This window comes from Oncorhynchus tshawytscha, linkage group LG03 (genome assembly GCF_018296145.1).
Source record: "Oncorhynchus tshawytscha isolate Ot180627B linkage group LG03, Otsh_v2.0, whole genome shotgun sequence".
Lineage (NCBI taxonomy): Eukaryota > Metazoa > Chordata > Actinopteri > Salmoniformes > Salmonidae > Oncorhynchus > Oncorhynchus tshawytscha.
In genome coordinates, this window is record NC_056431.1 from 23,061,443 (window position 1) to 23,083,993 (window position 22,551).

The window sequence follows — 22,551 nt, forward strand, 5'->3', positions numbered from 1 at the left end:
TGAAAGGAGGAATGGCGTGACTGGATCTCAGGTGCGAATACAATCACTAATAACCCTTGTTCTTTGAGAGGGTGTTCAAGGCCAGTCTTTCAATAGAAGAGAACCAGGCTGTTTTATCTAGGCTCTGTCTTTACCCATCTCACCCTTGGTCTCAATTATGAGGGAAGGCCATTATGGGGCCAGATGAAGAGGAACACAGAGAATGGACTAGCCCCCACCCCCCATTTTCTGTGAATGTTCAACTACCAATAGGTTTAAGATGATCTTGTTTTATAGACACGTTCACTATATAAAGTCAACCATATATTCACACTCATCCCAACCTGACAGTTACTGATCAGACAGTTGGTGGAATACCTTAGGCATCGTTTCCCCTGTGGTCATTCCAGCTGCTGCTTTCAGCTGCCTAGATCATACCGTCCACTCAACCCTCAATCCTATTGTGTTGTTCTATTGTTGCTACTGTGGCATCCTTGGCCGCAGGTCTGCAGTGCTGACTGTAAGTCTATCTGGCTGGATGGCATTGGCCGGTGTGGGTGGGGTTTGGGGTTTGGGGGTTGGTGGTGGGGGCACCGGAGGGGACGTGTCAGTAGTCTATATTTACCACCTTGAGTGCATTGTGTTTGGCCACATTCTCTTTGTGAAGGACACTTTGTGTCCAGGGCCAGGTTCACCTTCACTGCTCATACAGGGAGAGGCAGAGCGAGGAGCACCGGAGAGAAAGAATAGAGGTACTGTAAAGACAGGTGAAGCAGGGAGATTAAGAGAGAGTGAGACAGCAATTGAGAGAGACAGACAGTGAAAGGTGGACAGGGGACAGAGAGAAAGAGAGAGAGAGAGAGAGCGAGAGAGAGAGAGAGACGTGTGTCCTTCATGCTCATCTTGAGGACCTGTGGAGTATAACCCTTTCTTCAAAGACAAACGTAAGTGGCTTTTTAATTCACCCTTACGGTACACCGTGATGTCATGATGTAATCACTTCCTATTTTCTTTCTCATCCACAAGGGCGTGTTAAGGATACATTGCAAGGGTCATAAACTTCACATGAATATATAGTGAAAACCAGTACTGGGAAAGTAACCCAATAACAATTAACGTCTGGTGACTTATTAAGTAAGGGAGAATGATGGACTTTTAATTAAGCCAATGGCAGTGGTGCAAAGTACTTTAGTAAAAATACTTTAGAGAACTCCTTAAGTCGCTTTTTTGGGTATCTGTACTTTACTATTATTATTTTGGACAACTTTTACATTTACTTCACTACATTCCTAAAGAAAAGAATGTACGTTTTACTCCATACAATTTCCCTGCCACCCAAAAGTACTCATTACATTTTCAATGCTTAGCAGGACTGGAAAATGGTTCAATTCACGTACTTATCAAGAGAACATCCCTGGTCATCCCTACTGTCTCTGATCTGGCGGACTCACTCAACACACATGCTTCTTTTGTAAATGATGTCTGAGTGTTGGAGTGTGCCCCTGGCTATCCATACATTTTACACAAAACAAGAAAATGGTGCCATCTGGTTTGTTAATTATAAGGAATTTGAACTTATTTATACTTTTACTTTTCAAGCTTAAGTATATTTAAGTATATTTAAAACCAAATACTTTTAGACTTTTACTCAAGTATTATTTAACTAGGTGACTTTCACTTTTACTTGAGTCATTTTCTATTAAGGTATCTTTACTTTCACTCAAGTGTACTTTTTCCAACACTGGCCAATGGGATGGCAATATGTGTTTACAAAAATGTTTGACTATGTTTCAGTGTTTGTATTATTTCTTAATTTTTCCTCAAATTCATGTGGTAGAACGTCATCCTCTTCCTCCATGGAGTAGCCTCATCGGCCTCCATATGCAAATAATTACTATTATTACTATTACGCTGAGTTTGCATAGTCTAGGACATTTCCCTTTGTCTCCACAAGAAGTAAGACAAAAAAACAGAACTTGAGAGTGCATAACTATTCACCCAATTTTAGTCTTCTCTGACCAGAGTACCTTCTACCATATGTTTGGAGAGTCTCCCACACACCTTTTGGTGAACACCAAACGTGTTTGCTTATTTCTTTCTTTAAGCAATGGCTTTTTTTCTGGCCACTCCTCTGTAAAGCCCAGCTCTGTGGAGTGTACGGCTTAAAGTGGTCCTATGGACAGATACTCCAATCATATCTCAAGCTGGTTGAGTGTCAAAAGAGTCTCTACGTTTGGCAGCCTTCATGGATATGAGTTGAAATTACTCTCTCAGGACGATTAGGTAAAGCCCACATGTGTTGTTCAGACAATCCATGATCTACCAAATAACAAATAATTCATCCCCATGTTACTTTTCTCATCAGAGAGTTGGACTGTGCAGTCTACTCAAGACATAGGGGAAATTGCATTGTGAGCAGAAAGAACATTACTCTCCACTTTCTCCACAGGGGTCCGGGTATCCAGGCATGCACCAGCTAAGACAGATGCATTTTAACGCACTGGAGGTTGACCTTTTTACCACCTGTGCACAAACAACCCTTTAGTTTTGCACAACAATGAGCCGTGAAGGGAAACCAGTGGGGATGCTATCCTGCTGAAGCGTTTGCCATCAGCCGCTTGCTAACGTCAGACCAGCAGGCTCACTGCAATGTCATTCAAAGCATTAAAGCATTAGACACTAGCCACTCGCTAACGTTAGCCCAGGTCGTCCAATGTAATTCGAACAGACCAGAAGGAAAAACAAATGAGGCTGTTTATAATGCTAACGCGCTAACACTGGTGACAGTTGCTTGTGGGGGTGGGTGAAGGAAGTTATCACTCAGGCTCTGGCCTGGTTCTGTTGGTTGGGCGAGCTGCACTGTCGGCCTCCCCCAGAGTAGAGAGTGATTAATGACTGCTTGGGTGGCAGTCAGCGGCATGGTGGCAGACCTGAACTAATGAATTATAACTCGCTCAATGGCCCACAAAGGGCCAGTTCATTTAACAGAGGCCTGAAGCACACCTTTCTCCACGCCAGCTGCACCTGTCTTTACTTCAAACACAAAACAACGCATTGGATATGTGTTGTTGTTGTGCTAATACGATAACACAGGTTTTGGATGCATTTCCATTGACACCTGGCTATTTGAGATCCACCATGAGCATAATTACTATGGTCATAAATGTACATATTCCTCACAATGAAAGTGAAAAGAGATCTCTGTAGCGTTCCTTTGCGAGTCTCCGACATGTCATCTCACAGAGTGGTCCTACTGTGCAATGTTAGATGATACATCCTCCTCCCTTCATCCCTCTCTCATCTCTCCTACCTCCTACCTCCTCAGGTGTTGGTCAGGGGTTCACCATGGCAACCAAGACGCTGATGACACGGGTCCAGGAAGAGCAGTCCCACCAGATGTCCCATAGCATGGCGCTGGCCTCGCTGATGAAGAAGAAAACCTTCACCTCCAGGTAAAGGCACCCTGGCACACACACCCTGCTTCATCATCATACCATAGATCATGTTCAGCCAATGCTTTTTTATAAAAATGAGATAGAATAAAGAATTTCCAGAAGATATCTAGTTGAATATGGTGTTCTGTAGGTACACTATATTTTACAAAAGTATGTGGACACCCCTTCACATTAGTGGATTCAACTATTTCAGCCACACCCATTGCTGACAGGGGCATAAAATGGAGCACACAGCCATGCAATCTCCATAGAAAAACATTGACAGTAGAATAGCCTTACTGAAGAGCTCAGTGACTTTCAACATGGCACCGTCATAGGATGCCACCTTTCCAACGAGTCAGGTCAACTGTAAGTGCTGTTACTGTGAAGTGGAAACGTCTAGGAGCAACAGCGCCTCACTCGCGATGTGGTAGATCGCTCAAGCTCACAGAACGGCACCACTGAGTGCTGAAGCGCGTGGTGTGTAAAAATCATCTGTCTTCGGTTGCAACACTCTCTACCGAGTTCCAAACTGCCTCTGGAAAAAATGTCAACACATTAACTGTTTGGCGGAAGCTTCATGAAATACGTTTCCATGGCCAAGCAGTCGCACACAAGCCTAAAATTACCATGTACAATGCCAAACGTTGGCTGGAGTGGTGTAAAGCTCTCTGCCATTGGACAGTGGAAGCAGTGGAAACGCGTTCTCTGGAGTAATGAATCATGCTTCACCATCTGGCAGTCCGACGGATGAATCTGGGTTTGGAGAACGGTACCTGCCCCAATGCATAGTACCAACTGTAAAGTTTGGTGGAGGAAGAATTATGGTCCGGGGCTGTGAAGGTAAATCTTAACTCTGCAGCATACAATGACATTCTAAATGATTCTGTGGTTCTAAATTTGTGGCAACAGTTTGGGGAAGGTCCTTTCCTGTTTCAGCATGACACTGCCCCTGTGCACAAAGTAAGGTCCATACAGAAAGGATTTGTCAAGATCGGTGTGGAAGAATTTGACTGGCCTGCACAGAGCCCTGACCTGAACCCAGTCGAATACCTTTGGGATGAATTTCAACACCAACTGCGAGCCAGGCCTAATCGCCCAACATCAGTGCCCGACCTCACTGATGCTCTTGTGGCTGAAGTCCACGCAGCAATGTTCCAACATCTAGTGGAAAGCCATTCCAGACAAGTGGAGGCTGTTATAGCAGCAAAGGGGGGACCAACTCCATGATTTTGGAATGCGATGTACAAAAAGCAGGTGTCCACATACTTTTGGTCATGTAGTGTATCATACACTTACTTTATGGAAAACGGCTTGCATGGGAGTAAAGTACAGTCAATATTGCACCATCCAAGTATTACTGTATGTTACCGGATATGTGCATAGCTAGCTAGACAGATGAAAAGTGCTCTGTATATAATGGAGCCCTGTTTTGTTGTGGGTTGTGGGATGACATTAGAGCTTTTAAATAAGGACATGTTGCCAGTCGGTCAGTTATTGTGAGGTCATTGAGACAGCAGAGCAGTGACGCAGTGTGTGTCCGGGAGTGTGTGTGTGTGTGTGTTCGCTTAAGGACAGTATTAGAGCTACACTCACATGCACAAACACGCGGTACACACAAGTCCATGTGGATAAAGTAGCCTTTGCATTACACTAATATACTGTATGCAGGCATACACATTCACATACACATTCACATACACATTGAGACCCTCTCCAGAAAGAGAGACACGTTGCCGCTTTTATTGATTTACGGATGGGCAGTCAACCTTGTCTGCCTCTCCCTGCCAAAGTCAGCCTTCAATCCCCAGAACAGCCCTGACTCACCACAGAGTCACCCATGCCCATATAAACACACATCAACCAACCAACATTGACTCAAAGACTGCCCACACAAATTCTGCACACACATGTACAGACAGATGACTCACAGACACACACACACACTTTAAATAACCCCCCAACCCGGCACACAAAGAGATGGCCTTGGATGAAGCCTCTTAGTGTCTTTTTAAACCCTGTCATACGGTATTGAACTATCTTCACACACACACCCATACACTAAAACACATGCATATGTGCATGCACGCGCGCACACACACACACACACACACACACCATACCATTATGTGCATGGCGCCGTTAGGCTACCGTTTTACAGGCTCCTAAACAATTGTGCTATTGTGTGTGTTTTTTTGTGTTAATTTAAACTTATTTTTTGTACATACTGTTTCTGCCACCGTCTCTTATGACTGAAAAGAGCTTTGGGATATCAGTGCAGCGATTACTCACCTCGTAATAGACAAAGATTTTTTTCTTTAACGAGTCGGACGCGAAGGATGTACTTCAGACAACGGACAAGGCCCAAATCCCTGTCATTCGCATTAGGAAGAGACAGAGATATCGGGGTGGTAAGTCAGGGTGCCTTGTAAGGATCCGACGGTGAGTGGGTAATCCACCTCTAACATCAGTCCTATTAGCCAATGTGCAGTCATTGGATAACAAACTGGATGAGCTCTGATCAACACTATCCTACCAACAGGACATTAAAAACTGTAATATCTTATGTTTCACCGAGTCGTGGCTGAACATCAACATGGATAACATACAGCTGGCTGGGTTCAAGGCACCAGCTGCTCCGGAAGACTGTGTGATCACGCTCTCCGCAGCCGTATGTGAGTAAGACCTTTAAACAGATCAACATTCACAAGGCCACAGGGCCAGACAGATTACCAGGATGTGTACTGCGAGCATGTGCTGACCAACTGGCAAGTGTCTTCACTGACATTTTCAACCTCTCCCTGTCTGAGTCTGTATTACCAACATGTTTCAAGCAGACCACCATACTGCCTGTGCCCAAGAACACTAAGGTAACCTGCCTTAATGACTACGAACCCGTAGCACTCACATCTGTAGCGATGGAGTGCTTTGAAAGGCTGGTCATGGCTCACATCAATACCATCATCCCAGAAACCCTAGACCCACTCCAATTTGCATACTGCCCCAACAGATCCACAGATGACGTAATCTCTATTGCACTCCACACTGCCCTTTCCCACCTGGACAAAAGGAACACCTATGTGAGAATGCTATTCATTGACTACGGCTCAGCGTTCAACACCATAGTGCCCTCAAAGCTCATCACTAAGCTAAGGACCCTGGGACTAAATACCTCCCTCTGCAACTGGATCCTGGACTTCCTGATGGGCCGTCCCCAGGTGGTAAGGGTAGCTAACAACACATCTGTCACGCTGATCCTCAACACGGGGGGGCCCTCAGGGGTGCGTGCTCAGTCCCCTTCTGTACTCCCTGTTCACCCATGACTGCATGGCCAAGCATGACTCCAACACCATCATTACGTTTTCTGACGATGCAACAGTGGTAGGCCTGATCACCGGCAACGATGCGACAGCCTATAGGCAGGAGGTCAGAGACCTGGCAGTGTTGTGCCAGGATAACAACCTCTCCCTCAACATGATCAAGACTAAGGAGATGATCATGGACTACAGGAAAAGGAGGACCGAGAAAACCTCCATTCTCATGGACGGTGCTGTAATGGAGCAGGTTGAGAGCTTCAAGTTCATGGTCCAAACACACCAAGACAGTCGTGAAGAGGGCACTACAACGCCTATTCCCCTTCAGGAGACTGAAAAGGTTTGCGATGGGTCCTCAGATCCTCAAAAAGTTCTACAGCTGCACCATCAAGAGCATCCTGACAGGTTGTATCACTGCCTGGTATGGAAAATGCTCGGCCTCTGACTACAAGGCACTACAGAGGGTAATTCGTAAGGCTCAGTACATCACTGGGGCCAAGCTTCCAGCCATCCAGGACCTCTATACGAGCCTGTGTCAGAGGAAGGCCCTAAAAATTGCCGAAGACTCCAGCTACCCTAGGCATAGACTGTTCTTTCTGCTACCGCACTGCAAGTGGTACCGGAGCACCAAGTCTTGGTCCAAAAGGCTTCTTAACAGCTTCTACCCCAAAGCTATAAGACTCATGAACAGCTAATCAAATGGCTACCCGGACTATGTGCATTGAGCCCCCCACCCCCATTTTTACGCTGCTGCTACTCTTTGTTTATTATCTACACATTGTCACTTTATCTCTACCTACATGTACATATTACCTCAATTACCTCGACTAACCTGTGTCCACGCACATCAACTCTGCATCGGTACCCCCTGCATATAGCTACTGTTATTTTATTGTTGCTCTTTAATTATTTGTTATTTTTCTATTTTCTTATTTTTTCTTTTCTTTTCTTATTATTTTTAAATACTTTCTTAAGTTGTTTTTCTTAAAACTGCATTGTTAGTTAAGGCCTTGAAAGTAAGAATTTCACTGTAAGGTGAAATCCTGTTGTATATGTGATCATACTTCGTAACTATTGTGTGGTGTTTTTAACGAAAGGAATAACCAGCCAGTGGTCCCAGTTGATTGGTGTTTACTCTGATGATAGACACAAGAAAGCACATTAGATATGCAGGACAACAGTATGTTGGGGTGGCAGGTAGACTAGTGGTTAGAGTGTTGGGCTCGTAACTGAAAGGTTGCTCGATCTAAATCCCTGAGCTGACAAGGTAAAAATCTGTTGTTCAGGTCCCTGAACAAGGCAGTTAACCCACTGTTCTTAGGTTGTCATTGTAAATAAAAATTCATACTTGCCTAGTTAAATTAAGGTTAAAAAAAAAGTTTAGTTGATGGCTGTAGATTTGTGATTCAAAGCATGCATGTCAATATCAAACTGGGCATTTTGTATTCAAACATCATAACAATGACAACCATTTTACACAATACAGTAAAGGGAAGTACCTGACGATAAACACAAGGAAGCACATTAGATGTGCAGGACAACAGTCTGTTGATGGCTGTAGATTTGTGATTTGTCTGTTAGCATGGAAATAACTGAATTAGCAGGGAGCTAATACAATTGACCAATACAATTAGAGCATGCTAACTAACTCGTTCTTCTAGCAATAATATATAAAAGTTCCCACTATCTAACAGATACTGTACACATACACAGTATAGTGGTTAGTGATTTGGGGATCAAATCCCCGAGCTGACAAGGTAAAAATCTGTCGTTCTACCCCTGAGCAAGGCAATTAACCCACTGTTCCCCGGGTGCCGAAGACGTGGATGTTGATTATGGCAGCCCTCCGCGCCTCTCTGATTCAGAGGGGTTGGGTTAAATGCAGAAGACACATTTCAGTTGAAGGCATTCAGTTGTACAACTGACTAGGTATCCCCCTTTCCCTATATACACATCCGGAGATATACACTACTGTTGAAAAGTTTGGGGTCACTTAGAAATGTCCTTGTTTTTGAAAGAAAAGCAAAAAAAATGTGTCCATTAAAATAACATCAAATTGATCAGAAATACAGTGTAGACATTGTTAATGTTGTAAATAACTATTGTAGCTGTAAACGGCTGATTTTTAATGGAATATCTACATAGGTGTACAGAGGCCCATTATCAGCAACCATCACTCCTGTGTTCTAATGTCACGTTGTGTTAGCTAATCTAAGTTTATCATTAATCCTAATTGATCATTACAAAACTATTTTGCAATTATGTTAGCACAGCTGAAAACTGATGTTCTGATTAAAGAAGCAATAAAACTGTCCTTCTTTAGACTAGTTGAGTATCTGGAGCATCAGCATTTGTGGGTTCGATTACAGGCTCAAAATGTCCCGAAACAAAGAACTTTCTACTGAAACCCATCAGTCTATTCTTGTTCTGAGAAATGAAGGCTATTCCATGCGAGAAATTGCCAAGAAACTGAAGATCTCATACAATGCTGTGTACTCCTTTCACAGAACAGCGTAAACAGGCTCTAATCAGAATAGAAAGAGTGGCAGGCCCCGGTGCACAACTGAGCAAGAGGACAAGTACATTAGAGTGTCTTGTTTGAGAAACAGACGCCTCACAAGTCCTCAACTGGCAGCTTCACTAAATAGTACCTGCAAAACACCAGTCTCAACGTCAACAGTGAAGAGGCGACTCCGGGATGCATTTCACTTCTAATTACTACCACAAATATGGCATCCGGTTCACCCACCATTAAATGTCCATTTCTATTCTATTACCTATATTTCTATGATTTCAATAGGTTTCTTGTGGAGGATTGACAGTATAATTTAAAACAACAGACATTCCAATTCAAGTCAACATTCTCTGTTAAGTGCCCTCTTATACCCTTATAAACAGTAAGGAGAACACTTGCTGTTTGGGAGGCAAGTCGAGACAATAAAGTTGTACGGCATCTTAAAGTAATAGGAGAGGTGCTAACTTTGGCTCAACTTTGATCCACAAGGGTCCATTACACTTTAACAAGAGCAACTACCGCTGCATTCAGGAGATATTCTGAGAGATAATGCTTGTATCAGGTCTTATGTGGGCTGCTTGGCCTATATTCGGGGTTTTGAATTGCCCCACGCTACAACACATTTCTGAAAGTCCGAGTTTATTTCCCCCACAAAGTGAATACAGCCAGCTAATTTATGTAGCCATATTGCTTCAGGCACTCCTTTCAGAAAGAAAGACTACTTGTGATGACAATGCAAATTGTTGTGACTTCCTGTTTTATTTTGTTTATTTGCTGGGACAGTTCCCCTTTTTCACAGAGCTCAGAGAGAGCAACTTCTGCTTTTTCTTTTGTTTGGTTCCTGGACTGTTTCCGCAGCGTGCAGAGAGAGAGTGATAGGGTGTTGTTGAATAATGTAGCATGGAGCCTAAGGCTGGACAATATCACTCTGGCTCTGGTCCACTAAGCACACACAGTAAATAGAGGCCTGCTCCTTCAGAAAAGTGTGTGGTTTCGATATTGATATCATTACTCCCCAAAATGTGGCTGAAAAACAACACGAGGGGGGAGAAAACACACTAGCAAATCTTTACAGAGTTATAGTGTAAATTCATAGATGATATGCTTTCAAAGGGATCAATATTAATGCATCTCTTTCCAATATAGTACAGGATACATGGGCATCCTATGAGATACCTTTTGTCATGTAGTGTATGTGGGCACCTACTTGTCCAACATCTCATTCCAAAATCATGTGGTTAATATAGATTTGGTCCCCCCTTTGCTGCAATAACAGCCTCCACTCTTCTGGGAAGGCTTTCCAACAAGAGCATCAGTGAGGTCGGGCACTGATGTTGGGCGATTAGGCCTGGCTCGCAGTCGGTGTTCCAATTCATCCCAAAGGTGTTTGATGGGGTTGAGGTCAGGGCTCCGTGCAGGCCAGTCAAATTCTTCCACATCGATCTCAACAAACAATTTCTGTATGGACCTCGCTTTGTAAATGGGGGAATTGTCATACTGAAACAGGAAAGGGCCTTCTCCAAACTGTTGCCATAAAGTTGGAAGTACAGAATCATCTAGAATGTCATTGTATGCTTTAGTGTTAAGATTTTCCTTCACTGGAACTAAGGGGTCTAGCCCGAACCATGAAAAACAGCCCCAGACCATTATTCCTCCTCCACCAAATTTTTACAGTTAGCGCTATGGTAGCTATGGTTTTCCTGGCATCCGCCAAACCCAGATTTGTCCGTCAGACTGCCAGAGTCCAACTGACAGCGAGCTTTACACCACTCCAGCCGAGGCTTGGCATTGTGCATGGTGATCTTAGGCTTGTGTGCAGCTGCTCGGCCAAGGAACCCCAATTCATGAAGCTCCCGAAGAACAGTTCTTGTGCTGACGTTGCTTCCAGAGATAGTTTGAAACTCAGTTGCGAGTGTTGCAACCGAGGATAGATGATTGTACGTGCTACGCGCTTCAGCACTTCAGCTGAGACGTTGTTGCTCCTAGACGTTTCCACTTCACAGTAACAGCACTTACAGTTGACCGTGGCAGCTCTAGCAGGGCAGAAAAGGTTGACGAACTGATTTGTTGGAAAGGTGGCATCCTATGATGGTGCCATGTTGAAAGTCACTGAGCTCTTCAGTAAGGCCATTCTACTGTCAATGTTTGTCTATGGAGATTGCATGGCTGTGTGCTCGATTTTATACCCCTGTCAGCAAACGGGTGTGGCTGAAATAGCCGAAACCACTAATTTGAAGGGCTGTCCACATACTTTTCTATAAACATAATCATGTAAAAAATACAAGTAAATAGCTGAATTCAAGTAAGTCTTTCCAACATAGAACAAGCCACAAGAACATCCTATTATGTAAAATATACCAGTAAAAAGATGTAGGATCTTAATTTGAGCCAGTTTGCTACAGAAGGAAAACAATCTTACAGCAACAGGAAATGTGAATTATTTTGTGGATTATAATTAATAAACATTATTTGTAGGGGTTGATACATTTTTTGTTTGGTCAGGTTAAGTCAGATTTTTTGGGGTGGACATGATTAACTTTAGAAGCCTTTGTAAACCTCAAAGTACACTACATGTTTACATTTCCTGCCGTGCAGGAAAATTCTCAGCAACAAAAGAGTGATCAAATGACGATCCTACTGAATGGATTCATTAGCTGTCCTGTCTTAGAGATCTACCCAATGGCTTTCACTGTTTTTCTCTTCACGCCTCGGAGACATTTAACAACGTCTTGTTGGCTGTACCGAGACAAATACACCCTCTGCACCTGGTTTCACACCTCCCTGTAACAGGGTGAAAATGAGCTATCCAACCAGCCTAAGGCAAGTCTATGGAATAATAGCTTGTTTACACTAGTACCCCAAGGACAAATTTGATCTCAATCTTTTTGTTCGTCCATCCAGATTGCAGACCTGCAGGTTAGTCTAATTTAATAACTCCAGATGAAACAGGAACAGTAGAAATCGGGGCCTGCTAAATATGAAGGCAGATTTGAATCGAGACAATAAGAGTGGCTGGCTGTGATCCCTACTAAACCCTCATTAGTATCTGCTGGGTATTAAGGGCCTTTGTGTGCTCATGTGGAACAGCTACTCCTCTGCCCACTGTTGTGCCACTGCAGTGTCGAATCAAATCAAAATGTATTTGTCACACGCCTCGTAGACAACAGGTGTAGACTTACTTATCAGTGAATCAGTGAAACGTATACTTACAGTGAGGGGAAGAGTATTTGATCCCCTGCTGATTTTGTACGTTTGCCCACTGACAGAAATTATCAGTCTATAATTTTAATGGTAGGTTTATTTGAACAGTGAGAGACAGAATAACAACAACAAAATCCAGAAAAACGCATGTCAAAAACGTTATAAATTGATCGCTCACTGTATTGGTCCTTTTGTGTGTGTGTGTTTGTGTGTGTGTGTGAGAATGACATTGGCCTAGCTCGAGATAGCTGAGAGGCACAAGAGATGCACTTTTGAATTAGAACCACTACTGCGTGCTTCTGTCACAAACAGGCACAGAGCCATGGCTACTGGTGCGTCCCCTGAAGGTCCATGACACCATTTGTTTTTTAAAGAAAAAATTGTTACCTGGGAAATGATGGCATGTGATCATGCAACAGCAAATGAATACAATGCTGCTGCGTCTTAATTAAGCACATGTCTACACAACATGCACTGGATTCATAGCCAGAGGTCAACAAACAATCCTTATGATTAGTGACCCTGTTGCAATTGTTAAGAGCTGGGTTGTATTCATTAGTCCACACCGTATCAAAGTGTTTTGAAAAAAGAAGCTTTTCCTATTGGACAAGTTCTGGTTGTCCCTTCCTGTTTCATTTTGTTTTATTTTTGTTAATTGCCAAATGAATATGACCCTGGGGTCAAAACATTGGCCGTTCGTTCCTCCTGGCTCTACAACCTCCCCACAACAACACAACATGGCTTTATGCACCACTGAAAAAGAGGAACAAAGCCGATTAGAACTAGCAGAACAGAAGGCAGCAGGTGATTATAACATTACTCTCAGTTGAGAGAAAACAGGTCAGCCACAGCATTGCCTGACTAGATTTCAGCTCGGTTAGGACCCCACATGGGAGCACCTATCTCAACCAGATATCACGTCAGCTGCAGTTACTGGCTGGGTGGATGTTTTGTGGGACTTTTTAATTCATGATCCATAAAAACAGGATGAACTCGCAGGGATGTTTAAAGATTCAACATGATGCTCATTTGTCATAACTGAAAAGGCCACAGAGAAGATTTATGCACAATTGCTACAGCTGCCATGCTAAATCAAATCAAATCAAATTGTAAGGTCTACACAACAGGTGTAAACCTTACCATTAAATGCTTACTTACAAGCCCTTAACCAACAATGCAGTTTTAAGAAAAATAAGAGTTAAGAAAATATTTACTAAATTAACTAAAGTAAAAAGAAAGTAACACAATAAAATAACAATAACAAGGCTATATACAGGGGGTACCGGTTAATCGAGGTAATTGAGGTATTATGTCATGTACTGCAGGTAGGGGTAAAGTGACTATTACCCCCCGAGAAAATGGGGGATAATTGCAAAAAACGAATATTGTATAGAATGTTAATTAACATGGTAATAATTAATCACACAACTGATTTATTGTTCTTATCTTTACACCCTTTTTACATTGGTTTGGAGGTTCCCAAGTGTTGCATTGCTGTGTTCCCTTAAAATTGATATGAGGCAAGGCCTTGTACGTGTTACTTAAAAGCAAGAGATAACGACTTCAAATCTTACATTGAACAGACTTACACAATGCATCCGGAGGTGATATCACAAATTATTTTACAAACCATTCAATAGTGACGACTGACTAGTGAATACAATGCTGCCTCTTAATTCCCTCTCTACCTTTATCCTGTATCTAGTCGCTGATCCAAATAAAGGCCTGTAGTCCACTCTAAGCTGTAGAGCTAGTCAGGTGGTCTTAGATTGGACAGCGACATTGACATCGTTATTCACAGAGGTTATCAGTCTCTATTATCATGCTGAACTACATCTCTATCTCAGCTGTTAATATTGCCTTTGTTTCTATTCAGCTGTTATTCTCAACAGCTTGTTCTGTTGGTAAGTAATCAGACTCCAGAGCACTTTGACAATTGCTGAGTGTCACAGGAATTGGAAATAATAAAGGCAAATGTAAGCAATGTTTCCGCGTTTCATTTGACATTGTAATTTTAAAAGCCAAAGCCATGTCCCCAGTAAAAATGGTTGAATAAAACATTGTGCTTGTAATTTAGTTTTGTTCTTTAAAGGTCACCTATGAGCGGAACTCCCTCAGGTTGTGTGGCCTCCCCTGGTGGTCAGATTCAGAATAGCAGGACAGTTGTAACTACATTTGACTTGGGGCTGAGATTTCCTGTAGATGTCTGACACCCTCGTAGAAATGACACCATCTAGCTTCAGATACACGAACCCTGTCCCACAACTCTTGTCGGACAAAACAACCTCCTCATGATTAATTGATATTTTATTTCTACTTTGATTAAAATACCCAATGAATCTAATATGTTGTTGTTTGTTCTATGTCCCTGTGATGCACCAGTGATGAGGAGGCTTCCTACTCTGAGTTCTATCCCATCATTCCCGGTGATGTGATGTCGGTCAAGGAGATCCTGAACATCGGCAAATTCCCACGGCACAGGACATGGTATGTTGAGAAGAGTTACTCAGGTGTTATGGTGTCTGTAAGCCTTGCCCGAACCAGAATGGCCCATAGGGCATGGTTCTATGTCCTGTTTCTGTAGCGTGAGGTATCTTCATGTACAAGCACACCCCCCTGCATAGTCAATACAATACGATTGGTACAATTCGTAACTAAATTATGCTTCTAAAATGCATTCACGCACCGGCAACGGCCCGTTGTAACAGGAGCACCCTGAGGTAAGATCAATGAATGCTATTATGAAACAATTATGAAACAAATGATGGCAAAGTCAGAGTTGAGGCAACGTTCAAACTGAACCGTCTACAATCGGCAACGCCTCAGCGAAGCACAAAGCAAAGACATCTCTGCTGCATCTTCTCCTGACTAATTCATCCCTGCCTGGTAGTGCTTCCAGGCTTATCTCTCCTGTGTAGAGCACATCCAGAGTGAGGCGTGGGGGTAGTCCAGCAGTTTAGGTCACTGCCTTCAGAATACATGTACTGTTGCTCACATGGGTTTGAATCTGACCCACTGCACACTCTGTCATTTGACTTTTCCTATTGCAATCACTTCTATATTTAAATCCCTGCCCCCATCCCCGCAGGACGCCCTTTTGCCTTTTGGTAGGCCGTCATTGTAAATAAGAATTTGTTCTTAACACACTTGCCTAGTTAAATAAAGGTTCAATGAAAAATATACATCCAATCAAATAGAGAATAGACTCAGAACATGACTCTGCAGTCAGCACAGTCTCTGACTCTCTGTGGACAGCTATCTGTATGAAAAATAGTGTAGGCCTCTAAGTTAGCAACGTCAGCTATAAATATCAATGGGGACGCCATGAAACGCCAAAGCCAAAGCAATCTCTGCATCCTCCCACTCCACCATCCATGACAAGATGAGATCAAGTGCCATACTTCTGAAGCATCAGAGATTGACGATAAAACAAAGATTCCATTCATGTCTCTTTTTTGATTTTCACTCTTCTTTTTCACTGTCATTTAAAACTCCAGCTGCTCTATGACCTCATATACTGGCTCAATAAGTTTATATGTGATGCCAATAAACTAAACAGTAATCCCTGATGACACAAGCTTATTAACGAGCAAAGACATTATGGAGGAGGGAGGGAAGAGAAAAGGGCTGCGGAGGAGGTGAATGTGATGAAGTAGGGTGCATCTTTTGTTTACAGATTATATCACAAGCTTGGGGATTTCATAACCAGCTGTCATTGTAGAGAATGTTATACATCTCAAAATAAATAGGGCTCCAGACTGGAAGGTTTAGGTCACAGTAAACATGATGGGAAGGGGGATAACACCCTTATCCAGGGACACCTTGCCCTGTCCCTATTGTTCATGTGGCTGATAATGTGATTCAATGTAGGCCGTCATTGTAAATAGAATTTGTTCTCAACTATTTTACTTCAGCTTGAAGCTGGGGTTTTGCTAAACCAATCCAAAAGGAGTTAGATTTGACATCTCCAAGTATAATGTAACTGGAAAAAATGGTTGAAACAAAACATCAAGACCTTTTCGGTCATTGAGGCACCTCAACCCTAAAACCCAATCAGGTCATGCCTGTCATGACGTTGGCCTGGGGGTAGGTTTATGACAGTCATAAATACCTCTTCCCCCCTTTTTCCTCTCTCTAGCCTACTGATGTGAAATTTGAAAACCCCTTGGTTAACATAGAGAGTCTGGGAACATCAGAAGGTGGGGCGAAAATTAACTGTATTCTGGTAATCCGACCAATTAAATAACATATGCGGTGTTACTTAATGAATATGATGTCAGGCCGGTTGTCATCTGAGACATTCTCCTCAATGATTGGATGACATAAACTCTACAGTGGAAAGTCTACACATCAGAGTTATCGGATTCACATGGAATTGTTTTTCAATTTAAATGTTTGAATATAAAATTATTGGTGAAGAGATTAAACGTAATTTTAGCTTCCAAATTTGAGATTTGGGTTTTCATAAGGTTAGGGCTCTGCTCAATCAGTGGCCCGCCCCTGTGAAGAGACATGGGGTATAAAACTTTTCAGACACACCCTTCTCGCTCCACTATATTTTTATTTATTTTTATTTATCTGTTATTTTACCAGGTAAGTTGAATGAGAACACGTTCTCATTTGCAGCAATGACCTGGGGAATAGTTACAGGGAAGAGGAGGGGGATTAATGAGCCAATTGTAAACTGGGGATTATTAGGTGACCGTGATGGTTTGAGGGCCAGATTGGGAATTTAGTCAGGACACCGGGGTTAACACCCCTACTCTTACGATAAGTGCCTTGGGATCTTTAATGACCTCATAGAGTCAGGACACGGGTGCCGTCTTTCGGGTGCCATCCGAAAGACGGCACCCTACACAGGGCAGGGTCTGGTCACTGCCCTGGGGCATTGGGATATTTTTTTAGACCAGAGGAAAGAGTGCCTCCTACTGGCCCTCCAACACCACTTCCAGCAGCATCTGGTCTCACATCCAGGAACTGACCAGGACCAACCCTGCTTAGCTTCAGAAGCAAGCCAGCAGTGGTATGCAGGGTGGTATGCTGCTGGCAAAAGCCTATATATAGCCCAAAAGCAATATAAAGCCTTGATGTAACTTCCTGTTCCAAGTACGTGAGGTCTGCAGCCTCTGTGTTAAAAGGACTAACATGTCAACTACAGAACTAAGCCAACCTCAGCGTGAGCTTTGGTTGTGAATGGTATGAACTTTGAACTCTTATTCACTACAGAAGTGATACCTCCTAGCCGTTGAGTTAGCCACAGCAGCTGCAAACGCGGGCTAGGAAAGAACAGACAGAGTATCCCGTCTACCACACAACGACATTACTACAACGTATCCAATTGACCACCAGAGACATTCTTCAAAGGACAAAGGACTCGGTTTGGCAACATGTCCTTCCATCTACCACCAACCTACCGAAGCGCAGCTTAGAGTAAATATTTATTGCATTTTCCTTTTCCAAATGGGTGGTAATTTAGAATGCAAAAGATACTGTGTTTATGATAGCACAGCTTCTCCCTTTGTCCCTCAGTCTTCCCGCTCTTTCACTCAAACTCAAACCCAGACCCTTTTCTTTTGTGTAACCAGCTGTCATATCTGTTCCGCCCGCTAGGGACGTTTTCCTTTATGACGTAATATGTAATCAAGGTATAATTCATTCTGTGTAAATGTAATTCTGTGTGATTAGTTAGGTATTTAGTAAATAAATAATTAAACCCAATTTTGTATTGCTGATTCAACTTGTTAGCCAGGGTTCGGAAGATAACCAAGAGTTTACAACTTTCAGATGAGACTGAATTAAGGTGATGATTAATATTGTCTTCTATTGATGTAAAATATTACTAGGTCTTTAAGAGTTTATCCTGAAGATAACAGCTCTAAAAATATTTTTTTGTGGTGCCCCAACTCTCTAGTCAATTACATTTACATGATTAGCTCAATCAGGTAATATTACGGAGAAAAGATTTTATAGAATAGCATGTCATATCACTTAATCCGGCATAGCCAAAGACACGACATGCAATCACAGTACAAAGTTTAAAGTATGAAATAACTGATCTGTGACAACAAAAAAATGCTTGCTTGATCTATTCAAAGCATGTCAAAGCAGTACGAACCACGAAAAGTAAACGCACTGAAATTAACTCTTACACCCTGCTATGAACTCTGGTTCCTCTCTAACAGGAATGCCAAGAAAGATTAAGAAGCAATCTGACAGTCACTGGCAGTGATGAATAGAGAGATCGAGTGAAGAGGACCTTTTCTCCTTTAGAAAAGAGGACAAGTGTTTGGCAGCAGGAAGATATGCGGACTGAGAGGAAGAGTTAAAAAGAAAGGAAAGGTGTGGATCACTTGAGAGAAAGCCCATGCATCTGACAGCAGTAATAAGCCTCAGCTGTGCAGACGTGCCTGCATCTCGTTGTCATCTGAGTGGCTCTTTCACGCCCTCTTGTCCTCCCATCAACTGGAGTGCCAACCAGACCTCAGCCTGCTAACGTGCTTAGCTCTAATTCCAAGGCCTGGGCTCACCTTTTTATTTCTCTGCCGAGTAATCCCTTTCGCTCAGACATTAACAAGGTCTTTCTCCCTTTCGAAGTATATTTGCTGCATGGAAACCTAAAGCCGTTCCACCCAGGAGAGGAGCCGGATAGAAAGGGGATATTTTTGGGAGGAGAGAGTAGAGACTGATGAAATCCTCCTTGAGTGAATTTGGAAGGATATGTGGGATGGATTCTAAACCCCTTCATGGATTCGTTGAGTCTATTTCTGGGACACCTGAACGAACACCCCGGGGATATGGGATTGGCATGACATTTTGTTTTGATTCGATAACAATGTGAACACGATGCTCTCTCTCTCTCTATCTCTCTGTCTCCAACCCCCAATTAGAGGTGTGAGATTCTTGTTTATTCTTGTTTCACCTCTCTCTATTTCCCTCGCTCCCTCGCTCTTTCCTACAAATCCCACCCTCCTATCAGGGAGGATAGTGTAAATTCAGGACAGTATGCAAATTCACTGGATGACTCATAGGACTTAGCTCTTTTGTGGGGAGCTCAATACACTTCCAACAGTGTGAAATGATCTTGAAATGTCCATTTGAAGCAGAGTAAGCCCACTGACAACCACACAAAATCATTCCTGCAGCACTGAGTGTGTATGCCACGTGGGTGTGTGGCACATGGGTGTGTGTGGCACGTGTGTGTGTGGCACGTGTCTGTGTGTGGCACGTGTCTGTGTGTGGCACGTGTGTGTGTGGCACGTGTGGCTGTGTGGCACGTCGGTGTGTGGCACGTGGGTGTGTGGCACGTGTGTGCACACCGGTTTGTGTCAAGAACTGCAACGCTGCTGGGTTTTTCACGCTCAACGGTTTCCCGTGTGTATCAAGAATAGTCCACCACCCAAAGGACATCTAGCCAACTGTGGGAAGTATTGGTGTCAACATGGAACAGCATCCCTGTGGAACGCTTTCAACACCTTGTAGAGTCCATGCCCGGACAAATTGAGGCTGTTCTGAGGGCAAAATGGGGAGGGGGGCGGGTGCAACTCAATATTAGGAAGGTGTCCTTAATGTTTTGTACACTCAGTGTATATGCATGCATGCATAAATGACCACTTCTCTAATCATGCATGTGAGAATAAGTGAAGTGTAGCTGATGTGTGTGTGTGTTCACACTACCAATTTCAGAGGACTATCACTGTCAGTCAGTCTGCCAGGCAATGGGACACCAGGATGGAAACCCCTCTATAGATCAGAGAGAGCCTAGGAGTGTGTGTGTGTAATAAAAGGCAGAGGGAGACCTTGATCGGGGCATGTGTGGGGCGGGATGGGCCACCAATCAAAGAATATCAACATTGCATAAGAACCAGTGCAATGACACAGCAGTTGTACAACTGAATGCCTTCATCTGAAATGTGTCTTCCACATTTAACCCAACCCCTCTGAACCGGGGGGGCATCCACATCTTCGGTGCCTGGGGAACAGGGGGTTCACTGCCTTGCTCAGGGGCAGAGCGGCAGATTTTTACCTTGCCAGCTCAGGGATTTGATCCCAAAGCTCTAACCACTATACTGTGTAAGTGTACGGTATCTGTTAGATATTGGGGGCTTTTATATGTTACTTGTCGTCTTGACTGTACTGCAGCACAGCTCAGTAATGATTTTCTTGAACTAAAGCTATAGACCTAAAGGCTATACACTAAGTGTACAAAACATTAAGAACACCTTCCTAATATTGAGCTGCACTCCTTTTGCCCTCAGAACAGCCTCAATCCGTCGGGGCATGGACTCTACAAGGTGTCAAAAGCGTTCCACTGGGATTCTGGCCAATGTTGACTCGAATGCTTCCCACGGTTGTGTCAAGTTGGCTGGATGTCCTTTGGGTGGTGGACCGTTCTTGATACACACGGGAAACTGTTGAGCTTGAAAAACATGGCACCGTTGCAGTTCTTGACACTAACTGGTGTGCCTGGCACCTACTGCTATACCCCGTTCAAAGGCACTTAAATATTTTGTCTTGCCCATTCACCCTCTGAATGGCACACGTACACAATCCATGCCTCAATTGCCTCTAGGCTTAAAATCCTTCTTTAACCTGTCTCCTCCCCTTCAACTACAATTACTGAAGTGGATTTAACAATTGACATCAATAAGGGATCATAGCTTTCAACTGGATTCACCTGGTCAGTCTATGTCAAGGAAGGAGCAGCTGTTCAAAATGTTTTGTACACTCAGTGTACATTCAGGACATTGAGCATCATTTTCTTATTGAGCTTGATTTTTAGAGGCCAATCTCTCGCCGAATCTCCAGGATCTGACATATGCTATCTAAAAAAAACTGATCATAAAGCAGAAATAGAGTTTGTCAGATTTTCTTTTACTCAACCCCAGGATATTTTCCCAGGCTACTGTTGAGTCGAAACATGCTTTTGTAGTACTTCTGCAATGACGCATTTATATATGCATCGCTGCTATTGTTTTTGTTTCATATGTGTTGTGGTTTTCATTGTTGGTCCGCTGTGTGTAATGAGGAGCAAACAGACGCTGCACTTGACACATGTATGAAATGTTTTATTCCAGTTACTAATAAGCATTCACCCATTAAGAAAATGACTGTAAAAACAATTCCATCTGTGTGGATTGATGAGAAATGTAAACTTGTATGGTTGAGCGGGATGAGGTAAAAGGAATGGCAAATAAATCTGGGTTGCACAACCGAATGGCAAACGTATTGCAAATTGAGAAATCTAGCTACACGATGAAACAAAGATAAATGACATGAAGAATGATAGTAAAAGCTTTGGAGCATCTTAATTAAATGACATTTTGGAGAGAGAAAAAAGGCAAACTCAGCTCCATCATTCATTGAATCAGATGGCTCATTCATCACAAACCTGACTGATATTGCCTACTACCTTTGTGATTTTTTCATTGGCAGGATTAGCAAACTTCGGCATGACATGTCAGCAACAAATGCTGACACCACACATCCAAGTATGCCTGACCAAATTATGAAAGACAAGCATTTGCAATTTTGAATTCCATAAAGTGAGTTTGGAAGAGGTGAAAAAAATATTGTTGTCTATCAACAATGACAAGCCACGCCGGGGTCTGAGAACTTGGATGGAAAATTACTGAGGATAATAGTGGATGATATTGCCACTCCTATTTGCCATATTTTCCATTTAATCCTACTAGAAAGTGTGTGCCCACAGGCCAGGAGGAAAGCAAAAGTCATTCCGCTACCTACAGTAAGAATAGTAAAGCCCCCTTTACTGGCTCAAATAGCCGACCAATCAGCCTGTTACCAACCCTTAGTAAACTTTTGGGAAAAAAATTGTGTTTGACCAGATAGAATGCTTTTTTACAGTAAACAAATTGACCACAGACTATCAGCAAGCTAATTGGGAAGGACATTCAACAAGCACAGTGCTTACACAAATGACTGATGATTGGCTGAGATAAATTGATAATAGAAAGATTGGGGTGGCAGGTAGCCTAGTGGTTAGAGAGTTGAACTAGTAACTGAAAGGATGGAAGATCAAATCCCTGAGCTGACAAGGTAAACATCTGTTGTTCTACCCATGAACAAGGCAGTTAACCCACTGTTCCTA

General features: G+C 43.0%; 1 protein-coding gene across 2 annotated transcripts in view; it reads left to right on the forward strand.

Annotated features, from left to right (window-relative positions):
- Nucleotides 1-619: 619 nt before the first annotated feature.
- Nucleotides 620-22,551, forward strand: part of myom3 (myomesin 3) — a 72,465-nt gene continuing 50,533 nt past the window's right edge. Inside the window, exons 1-3 of one of the 2 annotated variants that reach the window (XR_002952865.2) lie at nt 620-923; nt 3,305-3,431; nt 14,826-14,930. Coding sequence is in view for 1 of the 2 variants with exons in the window: in XM_024414417.2 (XP_024270185.2) it covers nt 3,325-3,431; nt 14,826-14,930 (212 nt within the window). In the remaining variant the exon portion in view is untranslated. The remainder of the gene's footprint in view (nt 924-3,304; nt 3,432-14,825; nt 14,931-22,551) is intronic. The other variant, XM_024414417.2, reaches the window with a different exon arrangement.